General features: G+C 42.0%; 1 protein-coding gene across 1 annotated transcript in view; it reads right to left on the bottom strand.

Annotated features, from left to right (window-relative positions):
* The window catches only part of col5a2a (collagen, type V, alpha 2a), a 40,856-nt gene that overhangs the window by 6,428 nt on the left and 13,241 nt on the right, over positions 1-21,187 (bottom strand). The window contains exons 2-41 of the mRNA XM_069698837.1: positions 13,133-13,354; positions 12,154-12,173; positions 12,010-12,042; positions 11,882-11,914; positions 11,529-11,582; positions 10,561-10,653; positions 10,273-10,344; positions 8,651-8,695; positions 8,489-8,542; positions 8,327-8,380; positions 7,521-7,574; positions 7,357-7,410; positions 6,857-6,910; positions 6,661-6,705; positions 6,339-6,392; positions 6,075-6,119; positions 5,641-5,694; positions 5,426-5,524; positions 5,246-5,290; positions 5,058-5,156; positions 4,736-4,789; positions 4,489-4,596; positions 4,062-4,115; positions 3,871-3,969; positions 3,694-3,747; positions 3,498-3,596; positions 3,357-3,410; positions 3,068-3,121; positions 2,914-2,967; positions 2,742-2,795; positions 2,554-2,598; positions 2,367-2,465; positions 2,092-2,199; positions 1,886-1,939; positions 1,635-1,688; positions 1,392-1,445; positions 1,249-1,302; positions 1,039-1,146; positions 757-810; positions 512-565 (exon numbers count right to left, since the gene is read on the bottom strand). Coding sequence (XP_069554938.1) covers positions 512-565; positions 757-810; positions 1,039-1,146; positions 1,249-1,302; positions 1,392-1,445; positions 1,635-1,688; positions 1,886-1,939; positions 2,092-2,199; positions 2,367-2,465; positions 2,554-2,598; positions 2,742-2,795; positions 2,914-2,967; positions 3,068-3,121; positions 3,357-3,410; positions 3,498-3,596; positions 3,694-3,747; positions 3,871-3,969; positions 4,062-4,115; positions 4,489-4,596; positions 4,736-4,789; positions 5,058-5,156; positions 5,246-5,290; positions 5,426-5,524; positions 5,641-5,694; positions 6,075-6,119; positions 6,339-6,392; positions 6,661-6,705; positions 6,857-6,910; positions 7,357-7,410; positions 7,521-7,574; positions 8,327-8,380; positions 8,489-8,542; positions 8,651-8,695; positions 10,273-10,344; positions 10,561-10,653; positions 11,529-11,582; positions 11,882-11,914; positions 12,010-12,042; positions 12,154-12,173; positions 13,133-13,354 — 2,651 coding nt within the window. The remainder of the gene's footprint in view (positions 1-511; positions 566-756; positions 811-1,038; positions 1,147-1,248; positions 1,303-1,391; positions 1,446-1,634; positions 1,689-1,885; positions 1,940-2,091; positions 2,200-2,366; positions 2,466-2,553; positions 2,599-2,741; positions 2,796-2,913; positions 2,968-3,067; positions 3,122-3,356; positions 3,411-3,497; positions 3,597-3,693; positions 3,748-3,870; positions 3,970-4,061; positions 4,116-4,488; positions 4,597-4,735; positions 4,790-5,057; positions 5,157-5,245; positions 5,291-5,425; positions 5,525-5,640; positions 5,695-6,074; positions 6,120-6,338; positions 6,393-6,660; positions 6,706-6,856; positions 6,911-7,356; positions 7,411-7,520; positions 7,575-8,326; positions 8,381-8,488; positions 8,543-8,650; positions 8,696-10,272; positions 10,345-10,560; positions 10,654-11,528; positions 11,583-11,881; positions 11,915-12,009; positions 12,043-12,153; positions 12,174-13,132; positions 13,355-21,187) is intronic.

The following is a 21,187-nucleotide window of genomic DNA, read 5'->3' as shown; positions in this document are numbered from 1 at the left end:
AAATGAGTTTTCAGATACAGTTAAATTATTAATCAAGATTTAAAGAACATTGAGGCCTTAAAGTAGAAATATTTGACATACTGCTCACATCAGTTTAACATGTATAGCACAGAGCTGTTGCATGATTGATCACAGATGCACATCAACCGTGAAGCTCATTAAAGAGACAAACACCAGTGCTGAATGATGATGTAATTTTGAAATGAAGTGGAAGGAAACTGTTTGTAAATAGCAGCTGTTCCCAGTATTTAAATTTTGTCATATTTTCGATAAAAAAAAAAAAAAAAAAGCACGTTTTTAGAGAGAGATTCCAGTGTGTCAACATTTGTTCTACTTCACTAACAATTCCAATACCGTATTGGCATAAAGTTTACGAGACAATACATATGAATTTGATCACCTTCTGGTTGTATTTAGACATTTGTGACTCTTAAAATACTAAATCTTTATGTTAAATCCTTCTTTCTGTTACTTTGACTGTTATTTCATACACACTCGGGGCAGTACTTACAGTTGGGCCCGGTGGTCCAACTCTTCCTGCAGATCCGGGGAAACCAGTCGGGCCCTGCGAGCAGAAAAGTCCTCAGATACTGACTTTCATAACAAGACGCAATATTTACTTATTTTGTAGAAGTAACAACAGAACAGCGTTTTTAAATTAAAACATCATGTATTCAACTCTTGGCAAGATAAATATCATTTCTTTTTCTAATTCCACCTCGTAAAAACACCTCTGTAACGATAAACTGATCTTACTGGTGCACCCTGCGTTCCTCTTCCTCCTTTCAGCCCAGCAACACCAACCGGACCCTAAAAAATAAAACGACACATCATTAGGAAATAGGCACAAAGAAGAAGCTAAAGCTAGCTTATCTGAAACTCTATGAAGATGAGTACGCTAATGATACATAGATGTTCAGGGATTTAATTCGCCAAAACTTCCAGTGATAGGCGACACTTGTGAATATCATGTGGCTGACTAAATTTAAATGTGTCAGAACAACTTCTTCATGTTGTTTCTTAACGTTTGGAACTCACATGAGGTCCGTGAGCACCGGCCAAGCCCTGTGGTCCTGGAGACCCAGCGTCGCCTTTCTGGCCTTGCTCTCCAGGCTCTCCCTTCACTCCGGGTTGGCCGTCAGGACCCTGTAAAGATTAGGTAATATTGAGGACAGTGGTCCTCCGTTCACCTCCTGGTGCATCATTGTAGGTCACAAAAAGGAAAGAGGAGTGTTTCAGACTACTTACGGGAGGTCCAGCAAATCCAACTGCACCAATCGGGCCGGGGTCACCTCGTGCTCCCTGCAATAATATAACTTAGACTTAATATATTGCAGCACAATTAACATGGCCTTAATGTGCAAGATAAAACACTGTCCAGGTGTACGCACAGGCATTCCTCTGGATCCTGGAGGTCCGGATGGTCCTTTGGGTCCAGGTTCTCCCTGTAAAGAAGTCACAAGTTGACAGTAATTCAGTACTTTGTTGTATAAATCAAGAATTTGATGTTGGTAAAAGCAGCGCAAGCCGAAAACTGACATCACAGGGGGCATCCTGATAACCGACAATCACAACTTTAGATCTCTGTGAGGTGAATATCAGTGTTTAAACATGTTAGAAAATAAAGCCTGTACCTTCTCTCCGCTGGGTCCAGCAGGTCCGAGCGGGCCAACGGAACCCGGAGCTCCCTGTTGAAATAAAAAAAAAAAAAAAAACTGGTTGGGGATCTCCACTCATCACAATCTCATTGTTCAGAGAAACTTGTGCAGTCACGTCAGAGGACACATTTCTTGGAACAAGCTGTGACAAGTTTTTGAGCTTACATAAATACATCTTCAGTTTATTTTAAATGAGGACTGAAAGTGTTCAGAGGTGTTTTACTTACTCTCGCGCCGTCATTTCCAGGTGTACCTTCTGATCCTTTCTCACCAAGTGATCCCTGAACAAAAACAGGGGGGTGGGGGGAAGGGGAGGAGTGTAATGCTCCTTTATTTACTGGTCATAGTAGAGATCAGAGTTTGCACAGAAACTTTGACTTTCTTCTTACTAAATCGCAGGTTAGGATTTTTGCAAAGACGATGGCCAACTTACTCTGTCACCTTTAGGCCCAGGAGGACCAGAGATGCCCCTCTCTCCTGGCATTCCCTGCAGACCTGGAGGACCCACATCTCCCAGAGCACCAGGGGGACCTGGGCTTCCCTTCAAGGACAAACATCCAGGTTAGTCTGTACTCACCCAAATCCCTCTGTACTTTTGCTGTACACACACACACACACACACACACACACACACACACACACACACACACACACACACACACACACACACACACACACAACACATACACCATGCCAGTGTAATAGTACCTTTGACCCATCGGGACCAGGTGCACCAGGGATGCCTTTAGGTCCCTGCAGACCAGTTGAACCCAGTTCTCCTCTCTCTCCAGGAATTCCACGCTCTCCCTACAGAATTGACACCGTCAGGTAAGTTTCATGGTGTTCAGCATCACTATCTACTTTAGACTAATGAAAATGAAAGCAGGTCACCTACCCGTGGTCCGATTTGACCCACAGAACCAAGCTCTCCAGGAATACCCTTAAAGAAACACATAGTTGTATGTTGAAACAAAACAATACCACTTTTCAAATGATCTGAAACATGTTACAACTGTGAAGAACACTAAATATCGTCAGTCATGGAGCTAAAAGCTAGATTTGTGTTGTTTTTGTTGGACTCACTAGGTCTCCTGGTTTGCCGGGCTCTCCAGGGGGTCCTTGATTTCCAGGCAAACCCTAAGAGAATAAAATAATCCTCAAACATGAATGTTCAGCACAGATTCAAACACCTTCAACCATCACTTCCGCCCACATTTATTCAACATTTCACTACCAGCCTAAAACAATTACGCACCTGGAATCCATTTACACCGGGAGGTCCCTGCTCTCCTCTGTCTCCGGCGACGCCCTTTGAGAGACGGCAATAATCATCTTAGTGTCATTTGCAACAACAATAAAAGAAAAGTTTTGAGTTAATGATGTAATAAAAAAAGAAATCAGGCACTTACAGATGGACCAGGGGGACCTGCAGGGCCAACCTCTCCATCTTTTCCTGGAGGACCCTGAAGACAAAATGACAGTTAACAAACCTGCACATTAAACACCTGGAGGGGACCTGGTCTCCTGAAGGTGTGTGGGAGTTTTAGGTAATGTTAAATTACCCAACTAATGATTTCTGTTGTAAAGTAAACACAGTACAGAAATGTACCGCTGATTTATGAGTTAAATGTATATATTTGATCTGATAACGGTTTCTGTGTCCAACAAACAAAGTCTAGATTCCTAGACAGTACTCACTCTTTGACCCAGCACTCCAGGAGATCCTTGTTCTCCGGTCTTTCCTGGGTCACCCTGAGATTAAAACATGTTTTTGATTAGAAACGGAACAATAAATGAACAGACTAATCTGACAGTGACTAAGTAACTCTGCAGCCTCACATTGAAGCCCTTGGGACCCGGTACTCCCATGGTTCCTGCGGGGCCTCTGTTTCCGATGGACCCTGCTGGGCCTGGACGACCATCTTCACCTGGGGCCCCCTTTAGAAGAAGCAAACTTGGTTTTAACCAACACTGATGATTCATTGTAACCTTAAAACAAATGTCTAGTAATTGTAATGAAAACCCTGTGACCTACCAGTGGACCTGGCTTGCCCTCGGCCCCCTGGACTCCAGGGGTTCCAGTGAGACCCTGTGGAAAAGTGATCAGAACAAAACTTTTGGAAATTGAGGGGATAGAAATAAACATTTAGACGTAGTGAATGAGTTAAAAGCTAATGTTGCTAAAAAGTAAAATGCCAAGCTCTTGTGTTACCCTTGCACCTGGTAGACCAGGTTCTCCCGTACGCCCGGGGTCTCCGAGAGAAGCTTTTGGTCCTGGTGGGCCCGATGTTCCACGATCTCCTAGAGCACCCTTTGAAAAAAGACAAATAATGATTTCAATTAAAACAACAAGAATCATTACTATGTGATTTCCAGGAACAGAAAGTGGAGAATAAACTCTACCTTTGGTCCTGGCAGTCCATCAGCACCAGGGAACCCTCTGTTTCCTGGACCTCCCTGAAAAACATCATATTCACATTGGTAAAACTGTCTTGAACCAGATCCATGTAGTAAAATAACAAAAGATAATCTTCTGGACAGTTTAATTCTCCAATCCATCGAACTTTTAGACCACCACCAGAGCATCAGGAGGAAACCACACGGAGATAAGGAGAACACACCATCTATGAATAATTATACTAAACTGGAGCCATTCCAATTTCACACTGATTTATTGAAAGCGATTGATTGTGTCCTTGAGTTGTTGTTTTTTTCACCCTCGAAGTGATTACTTTTCTAGACTGAATTCATTACAGAGCTGACTGCTGACCCGAAGGTGCAAGTCTCTGAATGGATCAATGTTACCGCTTGAGGCAGAACGCTGACTCACTCTTTCACCGATGGGACCTTGAGGTCCGAGAGAGCCGGGGTCTCCACGAAGTCCTCGCTTTCCTTCCTCACCCTGAGGTCCGATCACTCCCTGGGAGCCTGGCGGGCCCTGGAGGTCATAGACATAGAGGACAGAACTGAAGCCAAAAGGTATGTTTCACCTGTTACATTTCTTCAGTTAAATCTCCTGCTGTAATGATTCCGAAAAAAAACAAAGCATTGATTTAAGTTTTTAATTTAAATCTTACAGGTTCTCCTTTAGGTCCAGCTTCTCCTTTGAATCCTCCGACACCAACATCTCCCTGTGACACAAAAATATAAAACTGTGAGTCTCAATTCAATTCAATTTCAATTCAATTTTATTTATATCCATAATCACAACAAATATTATTTCAGGGCACTTACAGCAGAAATGTACAACATTAAACTGAGGAACCCAACAAGTCAACAATTGCCAAGAAAGCTAGGAGGAAAATACTCCCCTTTAAGGGAGAAAAACCTCCAACAGAGGGGAGGAAAAACTGCCGTTGGAACAGAAAGAAACATCTCCTGAAACATTATAAAACTTACCAGCTGTCCTTTGATACCCGGCTGACCGGTGCTTCCCTGAGGTCCTGGTGGGCCAGACGGTCCAGAATGGCCTCCTTGACCTTGTGCACCCAGATTACCCTGTAAAGAGTCAACCATGTTAGTTTGACCTGCATTCATATGAATAATAGAAACTTTGTATTAAACCTTTATAATAACTGTGTACATACCACTGGTCCTTTGGTACCTGGGCCTCCGTCTGTACCCATGGGTCCCTGTGAGCACAAAAGTTCTCCAGTTAGATCATCACACTGGTAAATAAGATTCCTAACCTGTTAATAACATTGTCAGAAACATATTTATAACGTGCTGCATGAGATGTGTAAGTACAAGTAAAGTAAGGAATTCACCCTGATGCCAACTGGTCCGGGTCTGCCCAGGTGACCGCTCTCTCCTCTCTGTCCCTGAGCACCCTCTGGACCACGGACCCCAGTGGGACCAGGTTGTCCCTTTGGAAGACAATCACCAAGTACAATTAGTATACAGAAATGGGATACAAATCTGACTCTGACAGCAATGAAAACATTCAAATGTGAGAATATAAAAAGATAAAAACTGGACTTGCCTTCATTCCCGGGGTTCCTGGATATCCAGGGGGGCCGTTGAGACCCAAGGGCCCCTAATACAATGATAATAAGATGATACTGTATTAATACAACCCCAAAAATGTGCATTTACATGACAAATGTACAAACAGGTAAAGCACAGCGCAGCTACCACGCCAGCATCAATGCTTCTCTGTGTGTGACTGTAAGGTTATTAACAATGTACATATTTGACCAAATACAGTAGATCATATGCGTTTAACTGATAAAAAACAGAAGTCACTTAGATGGAGATGGATTTGAATTAGCATATTTTAATCAGGTGATGATTTATACCAATGTCTATTCCACTCAGATTTACCCTGGCATGAGTATCTATGTTGAAAAATGCCACGTTAGTCCCTGAACTGTACAGTGAATCCCCAAAAGTAAAGCTCAGTAAATGCTGACTCACCATCGGACCATGTTTCCCGATGTTACCAGGAGGACCACGTTTACCCTGAGAGACAAACACTGATCATTTCAGTTCATAAATCACAAAGTAACGACAGTTTATGAGTGCAAATCTTGAAAAAGAGCTGAACTTTCAACCAAAGAATACTCATATTAGTGAAATGTAGATAATCATCACTTTCACATTTTGGACATAAGTAAAAAAAAAAAAAAAAAAATAAATTGATTGGGGCGGCAGATGTTTGCACAGTGTTAGTGTCCTTACTGCGATGCCACTGGGTCCAGAGCGTCCTCTCTCCCCCGGCATCCCTGCAGGACCCTGTTATCCACAGACAGTGATGAATTACAGCTCTCCTCTGGTACAAGTTAGCACGTTCAGGGCATTATTTATAGCACGCTGCATGCAGCTGTAGCTAATTCAAGATAAGACCAAAAAGAAGGGAAGAAATTCATGTCTGCTCATTAGCATAAGGAACTGAATAATCTGCATGGGTTTGCTCCAGGCACTTTAGGAGTGTCACACTTTCACTGAGCTGTTCGCTGACTGTAACGTAAGTATTCGAAAATTTGGGCACAACTTAACTCACCATGGCTCCAGGTGCTCCCATTGGACCGGAGGGCCCCGTAGCACCCTGAAAAACACAGAAAACTTATTAGGACAGTAAACTAGCAATATACATGAGATGCTTAACAGGGATTTTTTTGTTTTTTTTGTTTTTTTTGAGTTATCGAATAAACTGACAGGTTGAAAATGAGATGTGGACTGTTTTGCTAAATGTATACCTTTGAACCAACAGCTCCGGTTTCACCTTTCTGGCCGAGTGGTCCACCATGGCCCTGTTAGCAAGAGAGAGAAATAAACGGGTAATAAACGCCGCTGTTTTAATGCCGCAGAGCTGAGTGATTTGTAGGAGAAAAGGAGTGACAGCAGAGGAAAACCAGCATAATTATGTCAATTATTTTTTATCATAGCTATTTTTCTGCAACAACATTTTACATGTTTTGCATTTGTTGTTGTTGTTGTTGTTGTTGTTTTTACAATATTCGTAGTGTTGTTTTCATGTATATTTTAATCTTTCTGCTGCTGCGTCAAGTACTGTAGAAGAAAGTTTTGTTTTATGACTTTCAATTTCAAAATCATCTGATATCTTAACTTTACTTAACTTATCTTAGCTCAACTCATCTTAGCTTAACTTATTTTATCTTAGTTTATCTAATCTTATCTTTTTAGCAGCTAACTGTGGCACCATTTTTACAAACGTTTCAGACAATTCAACACTCACTCTGTGGCCCTTCAGGCCCGGAGGTCCGGGTGTTCCAGGAAATCCTCTAGGCCCCTAAAATATGTAACACGGATGAGCATCGTCAGTTTATGTCTACTCAAGATTGAAAAAAACAAGACACAGGAGAATCCATCTTTGTTAGTTAGAGAGTTCGAGGAGCTTACAGCCGATCCGGAAAATCCAACTTCTCCAGAATTTCCTGCTTTGCCTGCTTCTCCCTGTGTGATGACATGGCATTTACACATTACACACTTATCTATCTGCAAAACGTTTTGCTGTGAAAGTGAAATAAACGCCACAGGATTATTTGTTAGATTTATTTTTCTTGGGTTTTGTGTTAGTCCAGCAGCTTTGCATCACATTCTCTGTTTGATACGAACACTGACCTCATATATCGTTTTGGATTTTGTGTCAGACACACATACTGTAGTTAAAACAACACTCTGACAGAGCAGTTAAAGTATGTAATTATCGAGAAGCTCCAGGATTTTCCACTTCAGAGTGTTCTGACTGCAGCCAGGCCTCTCTAAATGTGGGAAATACAAGTTCATGAATACTTTTTATACACACCTGCTCAAGCCTGAAGCCTTTTTTCCTTTCAATGTCCTACTGATTACAGTCTTAGCGGACACACAGAACAGTGTGACAGTAATATAAGAGTGCCTGCTTCCTTAACCCTTTAAGCCCTAGAGGCCCCCAATTGGGGCCCAGGGACTAAACTGTTATTAAAATATGGACATATATACTGATATTTACACATCTGAACAAATCTCACAAGTGTTCCCTTTATTATTAAAAATATTTTGTTTTATTATTTTTTTTATTGTGGTTGCAGAGATGTACTCTTTTTTTGCAATTTTCGAGCAGAAGTCTAAAAAAAAATAGGTGCGTTTTTAAAGGGTTAAGCAAGATTAAATATCATTTTTCTCTCTCTAAAGCTCTGCTGGTCAAGACAGAAAATATGACTTACATCTTCGCCAGGTTTCCCCATAGGGCCCTCAGGTCCTCTCTGCCCAGGTGGACCCTGACAAAAAACAGTCAGATTGTAAACATCCGGCAACTATCCATCATTGTGAAATTAAAATGAATTCCTGCTGTGTAAACGCAGCAGGTATGAAGTATGATGTTATACCATATGTCCTGGATCGCCGACATCTCCTGGAGACCCCTGTGGTCCGGCTTGACCCTGTAAAGGAGGGATAAAACATTCAAAACATAAACAGAGAGCACAGCAGAATAATAAAGTGCCATTCAAGTATTACTGGTGTTTACAGTAAAGATGTGGTGGACTTACAGGTGAGCCATTCGGCCCGGGAGGCCCTCTTGTTCCGCCCTCTCCCTAAAACACACAAAACACCACCTTAAATAATACGAATTTAAACTCATCCAGATCATTAATGTGCTCTCGGAGTGTAAAGCAGAAATTTGGACAATAATGAAGTCTCTGAGACTCTCAGCAGACGTTTCGTTTGGTGACTTAATCTGTGAAAGAGAAACTCCATGAATGCATGTGTAAAAAGCTATCTAACCTTACCAACGTTCACGCGCACCAACATTTTCTATTGAAACAATTGTCTTATAACTTTACTGCAATTTGACTAGACTACAGGCACATTCTCTAAAAGTCTACTTTGGTAAAGATTAAATGTGACTTATTTACCATAAAATGTCGTAAAAGTTACCAAAAACTTTTTATGTGAAGCTTGTTTGTCGAGTATTTAAAAACAAAAAAGCCCTAAAGATCTCACATCTCTTAAAAAAAAACATAACGTAAACTACATTTCCAGATGATTTAAGTTAGTTTGTAATATTTTTACTCACTTAATTAAGATGTACGTACATCAATTCGTTGCATTTATTTGTTTTAGCCCGTATACTTTCTGTGTTGTTACTCAATTAACGTAAAACAAACAAACAAACATGCGCATCAACGTCTTCACCGTTTAGCCCCTGGTGAGCATGAGTGAAGCAAGTTGACTAAACTCCATCTCTCAGCTCAGAGGATCTGATGCCAACATCACGTGACACCTGCAGAGGTCCTGCAGAGGTCCAGATGTCTGCAGGTGGGAGGCCCAGCTACGTCTTTGTGGTAGTTAATATCTATATGTTATCTGTTAATCAAGCTTTATTATTAAAGTAAATGTAAACTAATCCTAATCTGAAATCAGCACCTTGTGTCACAGGGCATATTTTATAAGTGCTCATCAGTTAGTTTGATTGTCAGTGTTTTCACCTTTTCTAACAATGTTCACAGACACTGATTTAAAAAGTCTTGTCTGTCTATTTGGGGGTGCGAAGCCCCCAAATTCCAGGAAGTTATTTCTAGAAGAACATAATGCAGTGTAATATCCATGATTAAAGGACAATTCCACCTATTTTACACATCAGGTATAATTTACATGTCCTTGGAGATTCACACTGTCTAAAAATATTTATTTTGTAGCTCTGGAATGAACGTTCTAAAGTCTGAAAAAGACTGGGAGCATTTGTAACGACCCACATTATTATTTTATTTTATAATATAATATTTGATTTTAAAAGGCTAAATAAATCTCGACCATGTCTTTACTATTTCTTAGTTTATTTAAATGCCTTACTCCTACTTTTACTACTGTTCCTATAACCTACCAGTAACAATTGTATTTAAAATGCTTAATAAATCGTTAGTTATGAGAATTATCATTGAAAATATTATTCTCTTCTTAAAAGCATCTTCTTCTTTGTTATCACCAGAAAGATCCAGTTTTGGGTCCTTTCATTTTCAGAGTAAACCCAGTAAGCGTGGGTGTGTGTTCAGACAGGGAGGAGTAAAATAAAGATGCAAGGAGCTGGGATATGGAAAATATATATATCAAGTACATTTTTGTATTTCTTTAACTCCTAATTAGTGTTAGTGTTTGGCTGACATCCTCTCACCCTCGAGCCGGTCATCATGCCCTGGGGTCCTGATTTGGAATCAAACCCTTCAGCCATCTGCGATCCCAGGCCCTGCAGGTAAAACACTTCAGGTTAAATCCGTTTAATCACAATGCTTTTGTATAGGAACAACAGTAGTCGCCTACGTCATGTCAGAGATGCTTAAAGTGTAGCGTTACAATAATTCTCCACATCCTCTCAGATCATTTGTCGTTCGCTCTCTCCGCGCCCGTGAGCACGTGATTGCGTTCGCACCGACGCGACGACAAGGCCGACGGCAAAACTCACCCCTGGGTGCGTCGGATGTCCGGGAGGTCCCGGCTCACCGGGTTGACCTGGCACACCGGGCTCTCCATCGTAACCCGCAGAGCCCCGCAGTCCCTACAAAATAAAAGCGAGAGATGCTGATCCACTCATTGATTTGTTCTGGCAGTGAAAGCACCTGGGGAGGTTTGTGTTTCCAGTTTTTGTTCTGATTTGATGCTCATTAACTTATGAAAATCAATCAGTTAATCAAATGTTGCCCAGATTCACAGTAGAGCTTGCAAACGACGTGGCTTCTTTTCGGTTTGTTTATGACCTGTGAGCTGTAAAGTGCGTGCAGCCGGTGAACTACCGGTCGTGTGCTAATAAATCACCAGCAAAACGCTGCCTCCCAGCTCCACTGTAACTCCACCACTCATTCATCACTGCTACGCTATGGTTTGCGAAGCATTTCATACATCAACTCTCCGCATTATATTACAGTTTGAACTTCAGTCTGTTGCCCTTGAACCGAATAGTTTTAATGCCGCACTACGTTTTGTTTTGTTTTCTATCGCTGGTTTGACAGAACAAGGAGTTGAAGAGTCATTCTCATGACCCCCGATAATCAAAGATGTCATGTGAAATGCTATTTTTAAGGGCAAAGAGGGAGTTTCAGATGGGTTATATAGACATGATGAGATATGCATCAGTCTGCAGACAGATTAAACTCCCATAATAATGTTGCTGAAGTCTAACGCACGTAAGCAGAGGATGCTGAGGAGGATTCATGCTGTGGTTTAATGCATCCAACAAATTCGGCAAAAATAATGAAAAGAAAAGCGCAATCACGTCCGATGCCTCTGATAACAGAAGAGGTCAGATATGACGTCACGTCAGGATCAATAACGCTGCCATTTTGATTTCCTCCGTGCGTAATTATGCTTATAATCTACTGACACTTGATCTGCATGTTTGCTTTATGTCTGTGGGGACTCGTGGATGTGACCTACAGGCCGTCCTTTGTGTCCACGAGGTCCCCTCTCTCCTGACGAGCCGGGAGGTCCCTGTTGACATAAAACAACAACAACAACAAACAATTAAAAATAATTACAAAAAAAATCGGACAGTGACAACATTGCAATCCCATCGCAGCAGCGTGTACAGCGTGGCTTCAAATGTCACCACGGCCCGGAGGACCATCCTTGCCGTGCGCGCGTCCTTTTAAGGTGAAGCAGCTATGCAGGAGTCCTCTTGTGCCATCTAGTGTCAAGTGAAGTGGATGAACATGCACACGTAACCCTGTCACATGCAGGAGCCTCAGAGAAGCTGCTGCACGGCAAAACAAACAGCCTACGGCGCTCACCATAGGTCCGGGACGGCCTCGGATACCAGTCACCTGCAGGGAAATCATCAGTTAGATCCTTCTTACTGAACCATTATTTTGGACTTCATATTGTTTGTTTAACAGATTTAGAAGTAGAAAACACTCACAAGCGGAACATCCCCGGGTTCTCCTTTCTGACCCTGAGTAAACACAAAGATATTAACTTTCAAACTCACACTCCCCGAAGCCGATAACATCAGCAAACATATGATGAAAGTGGTGAAATCCAGCGTCACAAAACCGGGGCCTACCTTATAAATTCTGCCCCCACCTGCATGGAAGAAAGAAAAGGGAAAAAAAAAGGAGATTTTATTGTTCGGAACGTTGACTTAATCAGAGATAGACTAAAAAAAATGGTCAATAAATCATGAAAGTGAAACCTGAGAAGACACTGAGGAGATTCATAAGTCATCATTATGCAGGTAAACAAAGCCAAATTTGTCAATTACCACAATCTGATGTTAATAAATCAGAATAAATGTCCTGATGTGCAACAGCCCGATACTGGCGGGGATCTTTCGGGAAAATAATTTGTGACTGATAAATGGAATATTTTATTATTAACCTGTCGGAACCACAAACCCGTTTCCAAAAAAGTTGGGATGCTGTCTAAAATGTAAATAAAAACAGAATGCAATGATTTGCAAATCCCACAAACCTTTATGAAATTGAAAACAGACCAAAGACAATATGTCAAATGTTGAAACAGAGACATTTTATTGTATTATGAAAAATATGTGCTTTTTTTTTAATTTGATGCCAGCAACACGTCTCAAGTTGGGACGGGGTCAACAAAAGACTGGAAAAGTTGTAAAGCTAAAAAAAAAAAAAAACACCATTTCTGCCTTTCAACTTTTGATATGTTGCCTTTAGTCTGTTTTCAATTTAATACGGGTTTATGTGATTTGCAGATCGTTGCATTTTGTTTTTATTTTCATTTTACACAGCGTCCCAACTTTTTTTGTTGGAAACGGGGTTGTAAAATATCTGTCACGATTAGGATTGCGTCATCATTTATTCCAGCTCTGAACAAGAAGATTTCTCTTGGCTCATTTTTTTTTCTTTTCTTTTTCTTCATGATATTCCTTTGGAAATGATTTCTTGTCCTCATTCGAGGCTGGAGTGTGTTCAATTGTTGGTTTGATGATTCAATTCAAATGTATTCTCCTGCATTGACATGTGATTCTACTTCCTAAACCTGACAAATATCTCTAGAGAGAGACTGCTCACCGAAGTTGTCCGTCCCTCCGCCGGTGGATGGGTTGCTCTGACAGACCGGGCAGCACTCGCCCTCCGGGACCACCATCTTCTCGCAGTTGTTCAGCTCGTTGCACTCGATCTCGTCGCAGAGGACCTGGCTGTTGTCGCACACGCAGATCCGACATGGCTCTGGCTTCCAGATGTCCCTGTTGGCGTACACCTGGCCGTCGGCCGTGCAGCTCATGTCATCTCCTGGGAACGCACACGGGCGGGGGGGGGGGGGGTTTGTGTCAACTTCGATGCAATAAACAAAACAACAACACAAGTAAACACTCCTGTTTTCAATCGTGATCTCCGTGAGACCTTCCTGATTTACGGACAGGACACATCTGACCTTTTTGTTTTTGTTTGAAGCCGGTGTCACAATTAACTGAAATACTCGTGTCAACAATTTTGCAAGAAAAGAAACAAGAATTTCAGGAAAGAATTTAACCAGGAAACCAGAACCTAAACATCCTCTTTACTCCACTTTATTTCTGTTGCAGCGGCTGAGGCCTATCCCAGAATGCACCGCACGTAAAGGAGGAACAGTATTAACCTGAATATTGCTGACAAAACCTGAACGCAATCATAGAAGCCTGGTGTTCTTGTGATTGGACGGTGCCAACCACCATGCCAGAGCCAGAATCGAGTGTTTATCTTCACAACTGCTCTGAGTGAGAGGAACCAGTTCATCCAAATGAAAAATCTACAAAAAAAAAACTGCAGAGACAGCATCATTGCACAAACGTGTTCTTCATGTGAAACAAAGGTTTCCAGCATATTCTGCACACACTCCGAAAGAAAGAAAAAAAAAAAAAGAAAGAAAAAAAAAAAAGGTCTGGAAAAACGTCTCCAGCGGTGAGACATTAGATCATTTCCTCCAGCGGCAGCGGCTCAGACACTCATGTTCAGAAGAGAAAACCGGCAGCTACCTATGAAGCAACTGTTTCTCCGGAAAGTCCCATGAGACACTTTTACTTTTAATCTTTTTAATGTGTACTTTACAACTAACAGACCATACAATGATGTACAAACTAGACCAAGAATCCCAACAACCCTGAAAATATTTCTAATACGTCAAGTTTATCTTTTTCTTTTGTAACATCAGGGGCAGAAACAATAGCGGTGAATGCAGAAGGAGCACCCTCCCCCCCTGTCGCCCCGCCCGCTGTAACATGGATCCTACATGTTTTGTGATCTGATACCAGGACTGTCAGGTCTGCAGAGAGGGAAGCTCTGAAAACCTTCACCTGTTCCTGGTGTAAACAGCAGGTGGCAGCTCTGAGCTTCACAGCAGGTAAGTCAGGTCGGCCACAGGCAGAAAGCAGGAAGTGGAAGAGACGAGGCCTAAATATTGACCACATTTAAAAAAAAAAAAAAAAATATATCTTTCTATTATTCCCAGGGACGAGGAGAAGATGAACTCAAACCTGAGGAGGATGACTTCACCCTACCTCTCTCTACCCTTCATGGAAGGATGACCTTCAAAAACCTCCGAGCAAAAATCAAAGAGCTGCAACAATCGGGTAAAAAAAAAAGGCTTTTTGCAACAAGAGCTCAGATCCACAGTTACAGTTGTGTAAAACCGAAGAAGCAGAGGGCAGTAGGAGAGCGTGTCAGCTACGTTTTCAGTCTCAGGAAAGTACAGCATTTACAGTTGACCGTAACGAGAAGCAAAAATGTGGCCACGTATTCTGACTCAAACATTAATATTTCCACTTTTCACCAGCTCTTATACTTTACATACAGATGTTTCAGCAAAAGTACAGGAAGTCCGATACCGATGTGCAACGAGACAAAGCTTGCAAAAAAAAAAAAAAACAACAACAACTAAACAAACCAATTGTTGACATTATTCAAACGTGCAAAAAGTTATTATACAAAGTATGATGTGGTGTAGAGGTGCTCTGTTTTATGTACATTTCATAGACTTGAGTCGTGCTCACTCATCGCAGAGAATCATGTCGATTAAAGTCTGATCAGTAAAAAAAAAAAAAAACGGGCACACATAGAATTAACTCAACTTTCTGCCAAGAACACCTTAAACTGGGTCACGAAAAAGTTGCACTAAAAATAAAAACTCAGTATTCCTGCTAATATATATACTGTGGATATAACCGGCCCTAAACAAGACAACCGTTCCTCTAATGAAAGGAAACAGGAAGCTCAGATGCTGCACAAGCGCACCGTGTAATCAGACACTCTTAAGGTAATTGCATTTCATCTCACAAATATGGGTAGCAGTGATTTATAATCAGACAATCAGACAGTCGACCGCCTTTATATTTCATTATTATTGTTCTCTTTCCTCCCAGTTTTGTTTCCTGTACTCTCATTTACTGCAGAATATATAAACATTTTTAGATTGCTGTAATTATAGATAGATGTTAAGAAAGTGGACATCTAAATTCTGCATTATTGCAGTTATAAAACAACAGAACAAAATGCCAATAAAACTTTTAAAATAGTCAGAATTATTATTATTATTTTTTTTTTTTACACCTTATATGTAACCTACATCTATGGAGTTTAAAAATAAAGTCACGTTCACTCAGACACAGAAGGCCCCAACAGTAACATGACCTCTTGACATACAACAATCATCACCTGTAGACTCTTTATCTCCGCCCTTCTCCCAACCGGCCGTGTACATTTAGAAAAAAAATCAGCACTGCAGCTAGCGAACCCATCCTGAGGGCGCGTCTTCTCCGCCGTCCGTGTTCGGTCGGCCGCAAAGTATTTGACGACACTGAAAACACGACATAGTTCGGCGTTTGAAATGTCCTGCCTTTTAAAAGACAGTTACTTTCCCACTGTCTGAAAATGAGAAGCAGCAACCCGAGAGTAAATTCGTCTGCATTTGCTCCGAGTCGCTCAAGCAATAAATCTCGATATCTCGTATGAAAACATCATTGTTTAACCTAAAAAAAAAAAATCTGTCTCTTCTTTTTTTTGTTGTTGTTGTCATAAGAACAAACTGCTGGATTTGTTGTTAATACGTCCTTTTATTGTTTCTTCTGCCTCAAACAAGCTCCTGTTTGACTCTCATTCAGGTACATGTTGTCTGTATGGGAGGTAAACCGTCCCCGCGTTCTGAATCGCATACTATTTCTTTTTTTTACTTTTAGTACGTACTGCAGCTACCTTTAAAAAAGTATGCACTGTGGCATGTAGTATGCATACTACTGGGAAATACTACTTCATGATTAAAAAAAAAAAAAATGCATCTTGAGCTTTGACCCTCTTCGTCATATCCGTTGCGTTCCGTAGCGCGACGTTTTGAAGTAAAAAGAAAAAAAAGATGCCATTTGGAACGAGTGCGCTTGATTTTTATTGCCTCTTTTCCTTCTTCCTTTTGTGGGCGGAGCATTAGTGCCACCAACTCTCCCTGCGGCTCAGTCCATGTGACGCATCTTTCCGCTTCGCAAAGGATTGTGGGTCCGATCAGCCAGAGAAGCATGCTCGCCTGCGGACTGCAAAATACCACCGGATGTAGTTGGACATCCTGGTTCTTTTGGCATACTACGTTTCTGTATTGGGACATCCAAAATATTTTTCTGGCTTACTAAATAGTATGGAAGTATGGATATTGGAACATAATTTTTTGCCTTTTTCAGCGCTGAGACATAAAAACGTCACACTGAGTGCGTCTGGCTGAGCTGTTGGCCACAGACCTGGAGAGGGATTTTTTTTTTTCTGTTGAGGTTTGAGAGCTTTCAAACACTGCGTGTTGGGAGAGTTTAAAATTTAATGGAAGAGAAGTGTAGCTTTTAGAGTGGTCTTAAACAACCCCACCGCAAGCCTTGAAGAAGAAGAAGAAGAAGAAGAAGAGGCGGAGGAGGAGGAGAATAGGGACATTCATTTTTTTTTCCCCCTCCTCCTCCTCCTCCTCCTCTTCGGCTAATTCCTTTCAGGTTCCACACTTTTCCACAGATGCCATAAAAACCCAGTTTGATCGTGACCACGGTGAAAAAGGAGCACTCCCCCTTCCTCCCGTCTCGATCTGGATTTTCCACGAGTCAGCTAAAACGCCAGACAATTTCCTCTGCTGGTTTAAAACACGCGATCTGCAGCTCTTCGACATGACTCACCTGTCTCCTATTCAGCTATTATTTAGCGGCCAGATAACAAAGAACCCGACATCCTCTCAGTCAAGTCACGGCACACACGCTGACCACGAAGTGAAAAAAAACCTGGGAGAATGACTTTTTGTGATGGAGCTGGCAGACTTGAGTCAGTTTATGGATTTTCCTGGGCTAATATGGAAATACTCCCAACGTGCTGCGTTCGGGGAGAAGCTGCGGCAGCCAGAAGTCGAGGGGTTAGAAAATGACCTTATGGAAACAATGAGTCATTTTAAACTGGATCTTTCATTTCCTTTAGAAAAACAGACGAGTGCTGGCCCCTCAACCGACGACCACTCTCTAATCGAATTTTTTTCAGAAAGATAGTACCCGCTCGGTTTTAGGTTTATAAAATCCTGTTTTAATTTATTTTATTTTTTTCGGGACAAGCTGCCCCAGCTGACACGCTTTAATACGGCGAGGAGCTCGGGCCGATTCCTCGTCCAGACGCAGATGAGTTACAGCTGCTGAGGGGTGGATCCTCCGCAGCAGCTGCAGCTCTCCGAAGCGCCTCGGCGTCGCGGCCGAACGTAAATCTTCCCTCTCTTGAAGGAGCCCTCCGCTCAAAACGGCGACCGGTCCACCGATAACGATGTCCGTAACAACAGCTGTTCTGCGAAAATCATATCGGCCCGAGGCTCGGGCTGAAAAACAACGTGTCGACCTGTCTGTTTTTACACCCCCACAGAGAAAGCACCGTTCCTGTTTAGTACTCTGGAAGGATTCTCTGTGTGAATCTAAAAGGACGCTCCAGTTGGAACATGCTCCCTTCACCTTCTGCAAACAACGCTGTGCGTCTGGAGGGAAGGGTTTGGAAGCTCGGGCCAGGAAAGTTGAGATGAATAAGTAGCTCGCTGATTACACGTCTCGGCTTTTCCATCAACAGGCCCCCGTCTCCGACGGGTCTTCCTTTTAAAGAGGCAACCGCAGTTATGAGCGCTGTTCCCTTCCCATGTGCAGCACTGGTGGTCACATCACCCCCCCCCCCTCCCTCCCTCCTTCTGCCTTTTACCTCTCGTGCTGCCTGATTTTTTTTCCTTCTGTTGCTTTGGATTGGATTCATCTCCGTCTTGTATTTCAGAGGAGAACCAGTCATTGCAACGTAGAGCTGCATTTAAGAGTTATATGAGATATATCAAGTACAAATCAACCATTTCTGAGGTCATTTAAATGATCTGTGAAAGGGGGACATGACAAAAGGAAGATGGAGCATGCATGTGGCTGCGTATTTATGTTATGAAATGCAGTAACAGCAGTTACCGAAAAAAGAGATCGTCAGTCGTCACAGTTCTAATTAAACGCGGCTCTGTGTCTTTGTGCCTTCATGGAAGATTACATATACAGCGGTTACTCGTTATGAAGTGTGGAAGAAAAATTGCACGCGCAACTCACGAATCAGGAAACAAGACGGGTGCGCGGTTACGACGAGAACGGGGACAAAAATAGCTAGAATGCTAGCAGTCACAGAGCAACATGCGAAATTTGATCGCGGGCAAAAAACACAAACTTGTTTTAGGCCCCCCCCCGCCCCCTCCGAGGCTCTCACTTTCAGGTCGGGTTCAAAGTTCAAGACGAGGGCGATCCTTTTTCTATTCGGGCACTAAACGCGTTCTGCGCTGCACGTAGAGAACGTTGTGCTGCTGAGTCGACAAAGTCCACACACTGATTCAACCCGGAGCGTGTTTTGTCTTTTCCCCCGTTCTGTCTTTGGTTTACACACTTTGGCTGTCAGTCTGATTATCTTCAGGTTTCTCTGTGACCACGTAACTTCTCTACCTTTGTTCTGTTTTCTCTGCAGTAAATATGTTGCAGATGTCTGATTGCGCGTAACAGTTTACAGCATACGTATCATTTACAGCAATTCATGAGGACAGCGTTGGAATAGAAGCTCTGATCTTTAGACGGTACGACTCGCCTTTACGTTCCAGATCTGTCTTGCACTTGGTGCAAAGCAGCACCAAATGCAACGCGAGTGTATTTGCTAGTTTCAGACCTATGAAGTCGTCGTTTTCCCCTCCGGCGCCCACGTTGTTCAAACAGTGACGATACATTGCTGTTGCGTTGCTCTCTCGAGGCAGCTGAAAATAAATGACCAAGAAAATCCTGCTCTTAAGTCAATGGTGCAGGATTTTACTGCTATTTTAAGAGTGCATTAATTAGTCATATGCACCCACATAGGTGAATGCACTACTCATCTCTCCTTGTTGTACACAGGGACATCCAGCAGTGCACAAACATGCAAATGTTAAAAAATACAGAATCTAGTGTGAAAGTTTTTTGTTTTTTTTAATTTTTTATAAAATGATTATAGAGGACGTCAATCTGCTCAGGCTGCGCACGAGCAGATCCGTGTCCTCTGCAGAGAAGAGATCTTTCCTGCCACTTCTGCTGGGCAGCTGTGAGTCAGATGGTGGAACCATCGTACGGTTGGCAGTTCGATTCTCACGCGTCCTCCTGTCCGCATGCTAAAGTGTCCTCGGGCAAGACACCTGACCCCGAGCTGCTAGTGGTGGCAGGCGGGCACCTTGAATGACAGCTCTGCCGCCATTGGTGGTGAATGGGTTAGTGGGTGAATTGGAGGCGAATTGTAAAGCACTTTAAGAGTACCAAGTTGATAAAGTGCTATAAAAGTGTTGACCACTTATTTTTATAGCACTCTGCCAGACAACCCCATAGAGTAATTAGCATGCTGTAACTTTTGGTTTCCTTTTGTTGGATGTTTTAGGTTGTGTTTGCGTATTTTTTTATGTTAAGGACTGAAATGTTCAAATTGCACAACAAAGTGTAAAAATTACTCTTTGATTTTTTTTCCAGATGGAGCTGTTTGATTTGACAATAAATCTGCTGCAGAGTCCTGCTTCACGGTCCAACATGTGGTTTTTATATCCTCTCAGGATGGTTCCAGTCGCACATCGATCAAACTAAACAAAACGTACTGACACACTGGAAACAAAAGTCCCAGCAATGAGCTGCAGCACCTGTCTTAAGTTGATGTGCACCAAACAGACAATAATGTACCTTAAACCGCTGTATCAGTCAGTGTAGACGTCCTGGTCATCAACTTATGACCAAACACATAAAACACCTGTTAGCGCAACTCATAACTCACTCCACGTACATTATCAGTGCTAACGAATAATATGAAAGGAGCATATCTTTATCTCGTCGCCACATTTGTTGTTCCACCAAACTTTTCAAATGTGTTGATATAAATAAACCACACGATGTTCAGCTGGTCCTCGTAAAAGTAGCTATGCAGCAAAGGAAAAATAGGTGACGTCAAACATTCCAGTTTACTGGAGCAGACCGTTAACTTATACAAGGCCTCAGGGCGGCCCGATGTTTTACATCAACTAAGCACACAGCCAGATGTGGAGGAATAAACCGTGCGTTCTGAACACAGAGGAACTCAGAGGAAAGATGTTTCCAGCTCAATGTGCTCTCTCTGACTGATTAAAACACAGAGATATTCAATGAAGGAAGATGATTCAGGACTTTGTGTTTAAAAAAAATCAAATATCTATGAAATGTAACATCTGAAATTTTACAGCATGATTCTGTAGATTTGTAACTTTAGTGAATGATACAAGCATTATTGGGTTTGTTCTCTCAATCCACATCTGCTCTGTGGTGGAAAAGTTTTCAGATCCTGGACTTAAAAAATACCAATACAGCAACGTAAAAATACTTTATTACAAGTAAAAGTCACGCATGAAAGATTGTAAGTAAAAGTACAGAAGCAAAATATAACTATTAAAGTTCTTGTTTGGTCCCTCTGACTGATATATTATTATGTATGACACAATAACTGTAATTATTATTGCTTGATGTCAGCCTGTGTGGCGCAATATGTTAAAGGATCAGTCACACAAATGACAGAAAAGATCTTAAAGCTTCTGAGTGGAAATACAAGACATTT

The sequence above is a fragment of the Brachyistius frenatus genome, unplaced genomic scaffold, assembly GCF_029030835.1.
Source record: "Brachyistius frenatus isolate BFR_SWC_R1_liver_20210118 unplaced genomic scaffold, ASM2903083v1 Contig_28, whole genome shotgun sequence".
Taxonomy (NCBI): Eukaryota; Metazoa; Chordata; class Actinopteri; family Embiotocidae; genus Brachyistius; species Brachyistius frenatus.
Note: the sequence above shows the minus strand (reverse complement) of the source record. Positions and strands in the feature narration are given on the sequence as shown.